Source organism: Tenrec ecaudatus, chromosome 1 (genome assembly GCF_050624435.1).
Source record: "Tenrec ecaudatus isolate mTenEca1 chromosome 1, mTenEca1.hap1, whole genome shotgun sequence".
NCBI lineage: Eukaryota > Metazoa > Chordata > Mammalia > Afrosoricida > Tenrecidae > Tenrec > Tenrec ecaudatus.
In genome coordinates, this window is record NC_134530.1 from 49,009,572 (window position 1) to 49,022,547 (window position 12,976).

At 49.0% G+C, this 12,976-nt stretch overlaps 1 protein-coding gene across 4 annotated transcripts; it reads left to right on the forward strand.

Moving 5' to 3' along the window:
- Nucleotides 1-442: 442 nt before the first annotated feature.
- Nucleotides 443-12,460, forward strand: MTFR1L (mitochondrial fission regulator 1 like). Of its 4 annotated transcripts, none has more exons than XM_075552651.1 (7): nucleotides 443-524; nucleotides 3,826-3,964; nucleotides 4,543-4,647; nucleotides 7,162-7,271; nucleotides 7,517-7,728; nucleotides 8,997-9,318; nucleotides 11,452-12,460. In XM_075552651.1, the coding sequence occupies exons 2-7, from the start codon at nucleotides 3,941-3,943 to the stop codon at nucleotides 11,555-11,557; spliced, it is 879 nt and encodes a 292-aa protein (XP_075408766.1). In that variant the 5' UTR covers nucleotides 443-524; nucleotides 3,826-3,940; the 3' UTR covers nucleotides 11,558-12,460. The 4 variants fall into 4 exon arrangements, with proteins under 4 accessions (XP_075408766.1, XP_075408758.1, XP_075408772.1 ...); XM_075552643.1 differs by having other exon boundaries at nucleotides 450-561; XM_075552657.1 differs by having other exon boundaries at nucleotides 458-551.
- Nucleotides 12,461-12,976: the final 516 nt, after the last annotated feature.

A 12,976-nucleotide genomic window follows, 5' to 3' on the forward strand; every position in this document is an offset into this window, starting at 1 on the left:
GCGCCTGACTTGTACTTTTGAGTTGATTCGACCGACCGTCAAATTCTCTCAAATAGGGTGGCAGGTGTCGGGACAGGGGCACAATCTTCGTGCTTGCCATTGGCGCTGTTTTCCGTGGCTATGCCGCTGGGAAGGAGACACCAATCGTTTCAAGGTCCGAGCTGCGATATAAAGCTGGGACTCTAAGCTTTCAAAAGTCCTAGGAAACTGGGAAAGGGAAAGAGGCGGGAACGAGCACGCAGCCAACCAGCTCTCTAAGAGGAATAAACCTGAGCTCCCGCTCCGAGCGGCGGGAGGGGCGTGGCCTCGAGGGGGCGTGTCTCCTCCCTGGGCCTCTCGAGTTGTCACTTCCCGCCCCGGCAGGGCAGCGCTCGCCCCGCCCCCGCGACGGACCCGCCCTCTGGAGGCGTGCCGGGGGCACGACGCGGTGCGCAGGCGCAAAGGATCGCTTCCGGGGGTGGGCAGACCAGCGGAAGTGAAGGCTGTGAGGCCGGGCGGCCCGCCGTAGTAGGAGGGGCCGTGAGGTGAGTCAGTCCGGGAGCAAGATTGAGGTGAGAAAAGGTGCGTGTGTCCCTGCAGGAGCACGCGTGCAGCCTGCCGGTCGGGCCGTATAGTCGGTCTCTGTGCTGGGTGCTGTGCAGAGCCCGCGGCTCCTGTTCCCGCGCGTGTTCTCGCGGGAGCCGGTGTTGGCCGCTTCGTTTGGCAGGAGGGAAACTGAGTCTCCGGAGGGGAGTTGTTGGTCCTGAGTCACCCGGCAAACGGTGGCCAGGCTCTCCTTCCGACTGCGTCTCCTCTGCCGACTCCTCACCCCTTCTGACCGGGCCCGGCCATCCCGCTCACTCCGTCCTTGGCCTGTGGGTCGCCTGTGCGAGTTTGGCCGACCTTGGCCCTGGTCGACGCGAGCAGTCGCGGAGGAGGGGAGGTATATCCCCGGCCGGGGACCGAGCTCCGCAGCCGCCTTCGCACCCAGAGCAGCCGCTGGATACCGCGGGTTCGCTGGTCTCCCATCGCGGGTCCGCTCGGCAAACTTTAACTGAGCACGGCGCCCGGCACCCAAGTGTAATGACAGGCCCAGCTCTGGCCGAGGGTCTAGTCTCCCAAGGGAGACCTTGAGTAAACAGAATAACCACCTCCCCGGGTCGTGGGAGCGCCGAGGGGTGAGAACCAACCCTGGGGAGTGGCGGACTTGGGGAAGAGCCTTCATAGCCTGTGACACTTGCGTGTAAGGTTTTGAAGGCTAAGTCGGTGGTCTCTGGTTTATTCACTTCTTAACTCAGCAAACGGTCGTTAAGCGGTTACTGTGTGCTAGGCGGGAGCCCTGGTGGCTTAGTGGTTATGGGTCTTGCTAACTTCAAGGTCAGTAGCTCAAAACCACCAACCGCACCGTACTATCTCCAGTAAAGTGTTACAGTCTCCGAAATCCACGGGGGGCGGGGTAGTTCTATCCTGCCCCAAAGGGTTGCTGTAAGTCCGAATCAACTAGGTAGCAGTAAGCCTTGAGAGAGAGAGAGCGCGCGCACAGGCGCGCGCTAGGCGGGCTTTGTGATGTGGCTGGGGCACAAGCACCAGTTACCTCACTAGTATTAATAGAGGATTCAGAAGAAATGGGGGTGCTGTGGTGTGAAAAGTGAAAGACTTGGCCCTGAGGGGGCAAAGGAAGCTTTGCTTGAACTGAGCTCTGAACAGGGAGTAGGAATGAAGACCGTGAAAGGGGTGCTGGGCTTGCAAACAGAGGGAGCAGGGTGGACAAAGGCTTAGAGGTGGTGTGCCCAGCCACTAAAAGGCCGGTGTAGGCCAGGCAGGGAGGCAAGCTCCTTCAGGCTGTGGGTTATGTTAGGCCCAGCTGAGCCTTTGGCAGTGAGATCAGAGAGGAAAGTAGTCGTACTGAGTGATGTGTGAGGAGCAACAGAGAGAAGCACTGAGACAGGAGCTTCCCACAGGCACTGGCATTGAGCACTGAGCCTCGCACTCCAAGGATCTCTGGTAACAGAGGCGAGAAGGTGGAACCTCTGCAGAGTGGCAGTAAGACCTAGACTGGGCTTTAGGTGCTTTCCACTAGCATGGCTCCTGAGGGACGTGAGACACGTCCCTTCCACTCTCCACTTTCCTTTCCATCTGCATCATAAAGTTCATGGTACCTTGTCTCCTGAGGGTGGAGAGCTCTAAAAGAGCTATTCAATCGGTCCCTTCTTCACAGCCGCAAGTGACTTCTCAGCCGCAAGTGACTTCTCAGCATTCCCCAGCCTCATGGCCCAGGTCTCAGGCTACCTCTGGTAGCTGGACCATCCTCTTCTGCTGCTGACTTTGTAGGCACGTCATGTCCCTCGGCTCGCCTGGACCTTTCTTGGCTGCTGCTCTTCTGCCCTTCTCACCATGGGACCTTGGGCTCTATACAGCTGAGCTCACCTGGCTACCTGCCTTAGCATGCCTCTCCAGAAGGAAACAGTCGCAATCGAGTTGGCCACCCCCTGTTTGCAGAGTGGAACTGTGCTCCATGGAACTGTCAACGCTATGACCTGGTAGAAGTAGATCGCTAGGCCTTTCTTCCAAATTCAAACTTCCGCGAGGTAGTGACATTGTGCCTCTGGTAGAATTATGAACTCCGGTCCTTTCTCCCTGCTTGAGTGAGGTCTTGAGGGCCTGGTTGTTTTCGTATAGCATAGCCTCTACAGCAGTGGTTCTCAACCTTGCTAATGCCACCCTGTAATATAGTTCCTCATGTTGTGGTGAACCCCCCCAACCATAAGATTATTTTTGTTGCTAGTTCATAACTGTAATTTTGCTGTTATGAATCAGACGACCCATGTGAAAGGGTCATTGGACCCCCAGGCTGAGAACGACCCCTCTACAGTGTCCAGCAGAGAGGCTAGCAGCATTGATGTGGGAAGACCAGGGAATGTGCTCGTTGATTGCATCTGTTCACTACGACAGGGGCAGTTGTGAAGAGGGTGTCAGCACTGACCCTACCCATCTGCATCATACAGTTCATTAAGCACTTTAAAATCCTCCATTTCATTGTTTGACCTTCAAAGTAACCTGGCACGGTAACTATTCTTTCCCCCTTTTACCAGGGCTTTGAACAAGTTCATTCCAGTTCCATCCCTTGCTAAGAATATTTATTTCCTGTCAATATTCAGAATCTACATTTTAACAAGAGTCCCAGGTAATCCTTACAAAACTCCAGGTGATTCTTGGGGATCTTGCCAAAATACAGATTGATTCCTTATATTGGCTAGAAATGTAAGTTCTGAACAGGGGACCCAACTGTTGGAAGCCCTGCTTATCACAGAGAGAAGAGGCAGTGTTCAGGAAGGTGAACTGACTTGCCTGCAGAGCCACTAGGTGGCTGGGCCAGGGTAAGATTTTGGGACTCTTCTCAGTGTAGTGCTGACTGGCAAAAGCAGCGGTTCTCTCCTTGTCTCTATTTTGCCCCACCCCCTGGTGGGAAACAGCAGTGCTAGGCATGGTGGCACAGGCAGAACTTTTCAGCTTTCAAAGTGATTGCTGGGTTTCAATGCTACCTACAGCTGGCTTTCCCATGAGCTTTGTAGGGATGCTACTTCCATCAAGTCTTGCCTCAGGAAACCTAAGGGTTCAAGAAGGCTCCCAGGGTTGGCTAGCCTTGCCCAGCAAATGAGACAGAACTTTTCAGTGAAATTGGAGAGGCCATGATGGTATGAGGACCACCTCTTGAGCTGGTTTTCTCCCCCGTGAAATGTCAGAAAAGCTCAGCTGCCTTGCTGTTTGTCATGGCTCTGCAGGACTTAGCTGGGGGTGGGGGTGGGGCTGACCATCCAATACCCCACTCTGGGGGTTGTTTCACAGGAAGGAAAGTGTGTTCCTCAAGATGGCCTGATATGAAGGAGCCACGCCTCCTGCCTTGGAGACCCCGGAACTACCCTGTGGCTGCCTTGCCCTTCCAGCACAGGAGCCAGTCACAATGTCGGAGATGGACGCCAATGTGGTAAGGGGCATCCATGAGGAAAGGCTCAGCCCTGCGCCTACTGAAGTACTGTGCCAGCTCTGGGATGCCAGGCTCCCTCTGCCTTGCCCCTAGAGGAAGTCCACCTTTCCAGCTTTCTCCCAGGCAGAGCCAGCCATGAGCTTATGGCTGTCAGGAGCCTATCTCTTTCTGCTTTTCTGTACAGAGGAAAGGGTGGCAACCCTGGAGAACCCACTATCCTGTTCCAATCCTATGCTGTACTATACTCGATACATTGAGTCCATTCTGACTCCTAGCACTCTATAGGACAGGGCAGACCTGGCCCCGTGCATCTCAGAGACTACAGCTCTCTATGGGGGCAGCAACAACTCTGCAAGAGTAGATGAGGGTTTAAAGATGACCCCACACCCGTTATTTTTTTTTACTCCTCTTAGCCTTGGACTAAGGAAAGGCACCACCCTTAGGTGGCTGGCCCAGGTGAGGTGGGTAACAGGGGGATTTGCCCTTAAAACAGGGCTGGAAGTGCCCTGTCCCGAGGATGGAGGAACTCTGCCTGCTGAGGAGAGGGTTGTGACTCTTTCTGTCTGTCTCTCCTCTAGACCATCCCAATCTGGCAAAACAAGCCTCATGGGGCTGCTCGCAGTGTCGTGCGAAGAATTGGAACCAACCTGCCCCTGAAGCCTTGTCCCCGGGCCTCCTTTGAGGTGAGTACCTGGAAGGAAGGTAGGAAGAGCAGAGGCTCTGGCTTTGGGAGGACAGCAATGTTTTTACTCTTGGCACTTGGCATTGCCAAGGCAGACTCCTCTCCTGGTTGTGGTTTTGTTCTGTCAATAAATATTAAGTGTTTCTAATGAGTTCTAGTCACTGCGCCTTCCTTGATTAGGTAGGCACACCTCTGACCACAACAGTCCAATGACCAGTGTGGCTATAAAGTAATAATCGTGTCCCTGTTGCCTGTGGGAAACGATTCTCATTTCATTCAGCTCCAGCAGTTGAGTCTATCAAGCAGGCCCTGAGGCCCTGGGTCAGATCTTGGGACTCATGATGTCTGTGTCCTGAGGTTTTCACTTGCTACCCTGGCATGCCTCAGCATGGGACAGGCATTATGTGTGTGTCTCCAAGTGGAGCACTGGTGTTCCGAGCAGCCACTCAGCCAGCTGTGTTTAATATTTCCCTGAGGCCATTCCTGCCTGTCTCTCAGTCTTCTTCCTGGCCACTCCTGTGCTGGTTCAAACTTGGTACTTTATCCAGGGGGCTTTTAGTGCCCACTCTGCAGCAGTGACTCCAGCCAGGTCCAGGTCACTGTGAACCATTTTACAATGGACAGCTCCCATGGCTCCTCCCTCTTGAGGAGCTCCAGACTAGATGCTTAAAATCTGTGCTTTAGGGGAGCTGAAACACAAGAGAAAGAATTCTGGTTCCGACCTATACAGAGGAGACCAGAATACATGCATGAAGGACATGGGCCCAGGTGGAAATCAATGAAGGGACCAGATTATATACAGAAGGTTGTGCAGGAGCTGGAGTTAGAATGTCAGGAATGGGGTTGGAAGTCAGTCTGTTGGAAAGAGTATCTCATGACCCGGATCGCCAGTTATCCAGGTGGTCTGAGAGTGGGTAGGCCAGCGTGTGACCAACTCCACAGAGGGTGCCTCTCACTGGGTTCTGCCCTCTCCTATCTTTGGGCCAGATGTAGGATGCCACACTAGCTGACATTTGCTGAGCACATATTATATGCCTGACACTGTGTGCTAAATTCTTGATGTGTACCAACTTTAAATTGCAAATAATAACGGGGCACTCAGAACCAATCTGGATCTATCTTTGAGGTATATTTCCACAGCACCTCTTAGATCTGTAGATCCCAGGTGCCTTATTTAAAAGTGAGAGATATTTATCCCTGATCTATTTAGTGAACGATTTGGAGCAGAAACATCTGTGAGAGCTTATCCCTAGATTTCTATTAAAAGTATGATGGTGTCCAGCTATCAAAAGAGATAGCGTCTGGGGTCTTAAAGGCTTGAAGGTAAACAAGCGGCCATCTAGCTCAGAAGCAACAAAACCCACATGGAAGAAGCACACCAACCTGTGCAATTGAGGTATCAAAGGGATAAGGTATAAGGCATTATCAGAACAAAAAAATCTAACCACAGTGAATGAAGGGGGAAGTGCAAAGTGGAGATCAAAGCCCATTTGTCGGCCACTGGAGATCCTCTTGCAGAGGGGTCTAGGGGAGGAGCTGAGTCAGTCAGGGTGAGATGTAGCACCGATTAAGAATACAGTTCCTAATGCTTCCTCCTTCCCCCCCCCCCCAAACTATCATGATCAACTACCTTGCAAGTCTGGATAGAGCAGAGGATGTACATTGGTGCAGATAGGAGCTGGAGGCACAAAGAATCCGGGGCGGATGATACCTTCAGGACCAGGGGTGCGAGTGGCAATACTGAGAGGGTAGAGGGAGAGGGGGTTGGAAAGAGGGAACCGATTACAAGGATCTACATGTGACCTCCTCCCTGGGGGACGGACAACAGAAAAGGGGGTGAAGGGAGACGTCGGACAGGGCAAGATATGACAAAATATAATTTATAAATTATCAAGGGCTCATGAGGGAGTGGGGAGCGGGGAGGGAGGGGAAAAAAGAAAAAGAGGACTTGATGCAAAGGGCTTAAGTGAAGAGCAAATGCTTTGAAAATGATGAGGACAAAGAATGTACAGATGTGCTTTACACAATTGATGTGTGTATGGATTGTGATAAGAGTTGTATGAACCCCTAATAAAATGTTCCCCAAAAAATAAAAGCAAAAAAGTGAATTAAATAAACACACCAGTGTCTGCTCTAAGCCACTGTTTTGGTTGGGTGCAGCAGCCTGCTAATTGGGCTCTTTCAGCCTCCTATACGCGTCCACGTAGCAGCCAGCGCAGTCTTTCTAATGCTCCAATACAACCCTTACTTAACCTACTTCAAAACCTCCAAGGGCATCATTGGTCATAGAATCAAAGTTCCTAAATTCCTCGTCAGCCTCCATCGATTCCAGTCATGTGGAAGGGTTTGTGAGCTCTTTCCTCTGGCTTTTTTCCAGGCCAGTCCCAGCCAGAAGTGCTGTGCTCCTCTTCCAAGAAAGCTTTCTGGCCTGTCATCCTGTATATTTAGCATCCCTGCTTTTTGTCTCCTCGTGGTATCAGTAAATGTTTTGTTTTTTAATTTTGCTTCCCCATAGGCCCTACCCAACATCTCTGACCTGTGCCTGAGGGACGTGCCCTCAGTGCCAACCCTGGCTGACATCGCCTGGATTGCTGCAGATGAAGAGGAGACCTATGCCCGGGTCAGGTAGCTAAAAAGGCAGTAGCCAGTCTGCTGGGGGATGGAGAGCTCCCTTCCACCCCAGCTAGCAGGCAGCAGAGTTATTTTAAGAAACTTTTAAGAGCTGTTGCTCTTCTGCAGTACTGTAGCCCCAGGCCTCAGGGGGAGCAGAGCCTGGCTGTATTACTCTTACAGGAGAGGACGGAGGAATTTTAGAAGGGGTTCAGTGGCCGCGCTCTCTCTGACTGAAAACTTGTCTTTACCTGACCCAGGAGTGATACGCGTCCCTTGAGGCACACCTGGAAGCCCAGCCCTCTGATTGTCATGCAGCGGAACGCCTCAGTGCCCAACCTGCGTGGGTCTGAGGAGAGGCTCCTGGCCCTGAAGAAGCCAGGCCTGCCAGCCTTAAGCCGCACCACAGAGCTGCAGGATGAACTCAGCCACCTCCGCAGCCAGATTGCCAAGATTGTGGCTGCTGATGCAGGTAGGAGCTCCTGAACCAGGGCAGAATATAGCAGGTTGTCCCTTTTCCCACTGGGCGTCGGGCAGGAGAAGGATAGAGAAAATGGTGGGCTCTGGTTGCCCCCACGTCTACTTAGTTTGTGATGTCCCTTGGCTTTTTACAATCAATTATTGTTTGTTAAATTAGAATCAAAATCTTCACTGGCCTCGTGGCCACACAAAACCAGCCAGCATTCTTTTCTACGTGGCTTTAAGATCACGTCTTCCTTAAACCTTCAGTGGCATTCCTTTACATATGAGAAATACACATTCCTTCTCCCTACCAGACACACGCACCATTAAAGCTCTTGTTTTCCCTTTCCTGGGCCTCTCTCCAAGAGTAACATTGTGCCTGCAGTTAGGGCAGAACCACTGGACGAGGATGGGAATCTGTCCTGACCAGAAAGCATGGGACACAGGTGGTGGACCTTACCCAAGTTGCCTAAGAGTTTATACATCTAATTTTTTAAAACGTTTTATTAGGGGCTCATACAACTCTTATCACAATCCATACATACATCACTTGTGTAAAGCACATTTGTACATTCGTTACCCTCATCTTTCTCAAAACATTTGCTCTCCACTTAAGCCCTTTGCATCAGATCAACTAATTTCTTGTTCATTGACTAGTTGATCCTAAACCTAAGTTGCTGGAGCACATAGAAAGCATGACACTCTTTGAGATCTTGTTGCATTTAATTTCCCCATACAAAAGTGTCCTTAAGGAATGGCACTGGAACTTCCCACTTTTATTTCTTGGCTTTTTTTTTTTTTGTCATCCAAAAGACAGTTTTTTCTTAATCAGAAATAACTTAAAATTTGAAGACATAGTCCTTTTGAAATTTTAGAAACTAGGAAGCCTATCACTATCCATTTTCTGCAGAACAATTCTCCAACTCACAGGTATTAGGATTTAAAGCAGCAACTATGTTCTCATGAAAATAAGAACCAATTCGGGCCTTGGTTCTGACTAACAGAGTGTTGGCACCCTGTGGCCTACATGGAGACAAGTCTTTCTTTCCTCCCTTAATTAGCTCAGTGGGGTCAACAGCTGCCTTAGACCTAATGGGTGGGAAGGGTAATGGGGGGACTAGATCCTTGACTAGTGCCAGATATCTTTCTGGGATCTCAAGATGTAGTGATGTGCAGCCCAGGAAATGAATGTTCCGAAGGTAGGCGGAGCTTGTGGGGGAAAGATGCTGTTGTGTCCTGGCACCAGTGTCCATCCATGCCTATTGTTTTCTCTTTCAGCTTCGGCTTCATTAACGCCAGATTTCTTATCTCCAGGAAGTTCAAATGTCTCTTCTCCCTTACCTTGTTTTGGATCCTCATTCCACTCTACAACTTCCTTTGTCATTAGTGACATCACTGAGGAGACTGAGGTAGAGGTCCCTGAGCTTCCATCAGTCCCCCTGATTTGTTCTGCCAGCCCTGAATGTTGTAAATCAGAAAACAAAGCCACCTGCAGCTCGTCTGAAGAGGATGACTGCATCTCTCTGTCCAAGGCCAGCAGCTTTGCAGACATGATGGGGATCTTGAAAGACTTTCACCGGATAAAACAGAGCCAAGATGTGTGAGTCTTCAGTGAGGGTTCGGGGTACATGTATTGTTTAAGGCACTCATGGCGGAGTGGTCCAGTAGAATTTGAAGGTGCTGGGCACAGTGCCTTCTATGTAGTGAAGCCTCAGGCGTGGTCATCTGTTCACAAAGCTTGCTGACTCCCCTGCTTGCTAGTTAGTACCTGGGGTCCCAATTGTAGAAGAGCAACACTTTCCTTGTGTTGGATTGTGCCACTCGTCAAATGTTCATTTACTATGGCTCCTTAAAGGTTTAGCTAATCTAACTTTCATCCCCGAGACCCCTCTCCACCTCAATTCTCATACTATTGACTGCAAGTCTGCAAATATCTCAAGTTGGCGGGCTTTTTTTTTTGTACGGAGAATGTAATAAAGTTGGGGGTTTCTGCTTTAGAATACAATGGTTTACCCTGCAAATTCATAAGCCTTTTGAGATTCATAAATGGTTTGTAAACCTGGCTGCCTACCAGAACTGCTCAGGTTTAAGAATACCTCAGTGATGTGTGTATGGATTGTGATAGGAGTCGTATGAGCCCCTAATAAAATGATTTTTTTTTTTTTAAAAAGAATACCTCAGAAACTTCCTGCATCAGATTTCCCAGGGAATAGAGCTCTAGATGTTTTTGGTCCTTTGAGAGTTTGGAATGTGTATTTATCTAGCAGAGAAGCCCTGGATCGCCCCTGTGGAGCTCACTGGAGAGCTTGTTTAAATGTACCATATAGACAAGAGTATAAGCCAACCTGAATATCAGCCAAGATGCCTAACTTTACCACAAAAACTGCATTAAAAATGTGCTGCAAAACTCAGTTTATACTCGAGTATATATGGTAAGTTCCTTCAGGTATGAGATCTCAGCCTTCCAGGCCAAAGCCCACAGTGGGCTGTGGCATTGTTAACACAGATCTTATGAAGCCGTTCTGAGGTATGGCAGGAAGGCCTCTCCTGAGTTGAAGGGAAGGTGACTCACCTTGAGCAAGGAGCTGTCTTCTGGGCCCCATTTCTTCTGGAGACCAGATAAGATTTAACTAACTCCCTCATTGCTTCCTTCAGGAAAATCTCTTTTCTTTTAAAATTTTTGATGAAAGTATATATAGTAAAACTGGTTCCACTCAACAATTTCTACACAAATGTTTGATATTGGTTACATTCTTCATGTTGTGTCAACGTTATTACTCTGTCATAGTAGTTCCATTTAGGGAAGTCACTTTTACCTTCCTCTTGTGTCTTCCCCATTCCCAACATTGGGTGCTGCTGCTGCTCAGGTTCCCCAGAGCCTGTCTTTTCTGGTCACAATATTTTATAGACCAACTTTCAAACGTTCTTACTTGCCCTTGACCCGAATCAGATGCCACGGCTCATTAGCAAGCCTCTCTATTTGTCCCTTTTTGGGCTTGTTAGGAGGAGCTGGGTTGATGAGGATGGTTGGAAAACTAGCCCAGACACAACAAAGATTGAGAAATATTACAGTTCCTCTGGTTTTTTGCTTTCAAGGTTCAATATTGACCCACATAATTTAATGGCCAGCCATTTTCATAACGATCTAAGTGCTAGAATTGCTGAGCTATTTTCCAGGTACCTGGAGATCCGGGTAATTTAACCGACCCCAGTCTGGAGTGGACTATATTCCTACTGGTCTTGATGTGGAGAACTGGCTCTGAAAACTCAGCTCCTATAATGCAGAGGCAGGGTAGTAGATAGACCCATCAGGTGCCTCAGAACAAACAGGCTCAGGATGGCAGAGAACCACGACCTGACTTTGTCCTCTAGATAAATGTTACCAAGAAGACAGGGCTGGAGGTGGGCACACCGGCTTTCTACTAGAGGCCATTCCTTGGCCATTGACTTTCCCCCCACTTCATGGTCATTTGAAGAGATAGTAAACCATTTCTAGTTAAGAGGATAATATTTGGAACCAGCTACCTTGATTTTGCACTCTATATTCACCATTTGACTGAGAATTAGTGATTTAAGACCAATTGTACCAACTTTCTGTTGCAGTGTTTGCTCTGCACAAGGAGACAGCAGCACCTACCCCATAGGATTGTTTTAAGTATTCAATGAGATAATGTATGTGAATACCACCTAGGATTATATACTTAATAAACACAAGCTATTATTGGGTCTCCAGGAGCAGGAGCTTACTGAAAGAGGAAGACCCTGCTGTCCTCATCTCTGAGGCCCTGAGGAGGAAGTTTGCCCTAAAGGAAGAAGACGTCACAAGAAAAGGACACTGACGCTCTGCAGGCTTGATCTGCTCCTGGATTCCCTTCAGTAGCTGCCTTCCTCACTGCAGCTGTTTCTGCCTCTGTTAGAAATCTTCTGCAATCTGTCTTGCCGTCCAGCAAGAGTGTGAACTGAAAGAAAGGAGCTGGGTGATGTTTCCCACACTTCAAATCTTAGATGCTATGGCCTGTGTTTTGAACTAAGACATTTAGTCCAGGTAACTGTATAGATTGGAGTGTTGCTGTTTAAAGTGTGAGATAGAAGTTTGTGGTTTTATTCTTGCTCCTGTGTGAAAATAGGTCCTAAATGAATGACTGCCTTTATTATATTAGACCCCATAGCTGGTCTCATGGACATTTTGTGCCCAGCTGTCACTTGCTCTCAGCTGCTTGCTTATAGCAGAGCAGGGCTGAGGGGAGGAGGCTGTAAATGTTTATGTACATGTCCGCAGGGCACGGGAAATCTTATGCTGCTCCATCATAAACTTATACCAATGGCCGGCAGTCACCTTATCCCCTTCCCTGTGTCAAACACCTAGATGGAGGGGTCAGGCTACAGGACCAGTTGACACTTGGCTGCTGCTGGGAGGCCTGGGCTGTTTTTTTCTTACACATATTTTGTAATACTGTACAACCAAATCTACCCTCCAAGGCCCAGGGGTCTCATCAGCTCCACTGACTGAAAACTCTCTCTTCCACGGACTTGTCTAAGCCCAGTAGGAAATGAGAATGGAGAGGGAACAGAGCACACCACCCTTCGAGGCCTTGACTGCTCCTTTGGGCTGGGCCGAGGTTTGTACCTACCACGCACCATTGCATGACTTTCACGCCCTCAGGTCCCTTTCTCTGAGGAATATATACTGTGTGTTTGAGTTGAAGCACTACCTGACATTAAAGGAAGAATTTGGAAAGATACTGCATTTGCCTTGTCCATCTCAGAGTTGTGACCACCCAGTATTCCTCAGGAGGATCGTAATCCTGTTAAAGGAAAACCTTCATGAAGAGCTCCTGGTTTCCCTTATATGGCCCACCACTTCCCGAGTGATTTCTTCGTCATTTCTATAACAATTATGCTTTCACTCTTAGAGTCAGTTCCATTTTATATCGCTTGCAAACTTGCCCTCTAGAGGCTTGTTAATCCTTTTAGACACCACACTTGCATGATGGGAAGCTGCCATCTGGTGCAGGATGCCTTGAGAAAAGGCATAGGTCAACTTAGACTTGTGCTTGTGTTGGACCCATGGCAATGAAAGCAAGTTACTTGTTCAAAAATAAATTTGGTAATGTTTTAATTACCATCAGCCAGCCTTGTAAATTCTTTATTCACCCCCCAACTGCTAAGGCCAGTGATACAGAAATCTACCAATTTCTTCACTCTGAAATTAATCAGACACACCAGAGATGCATTAACTACTATTGGGAATTGGAATG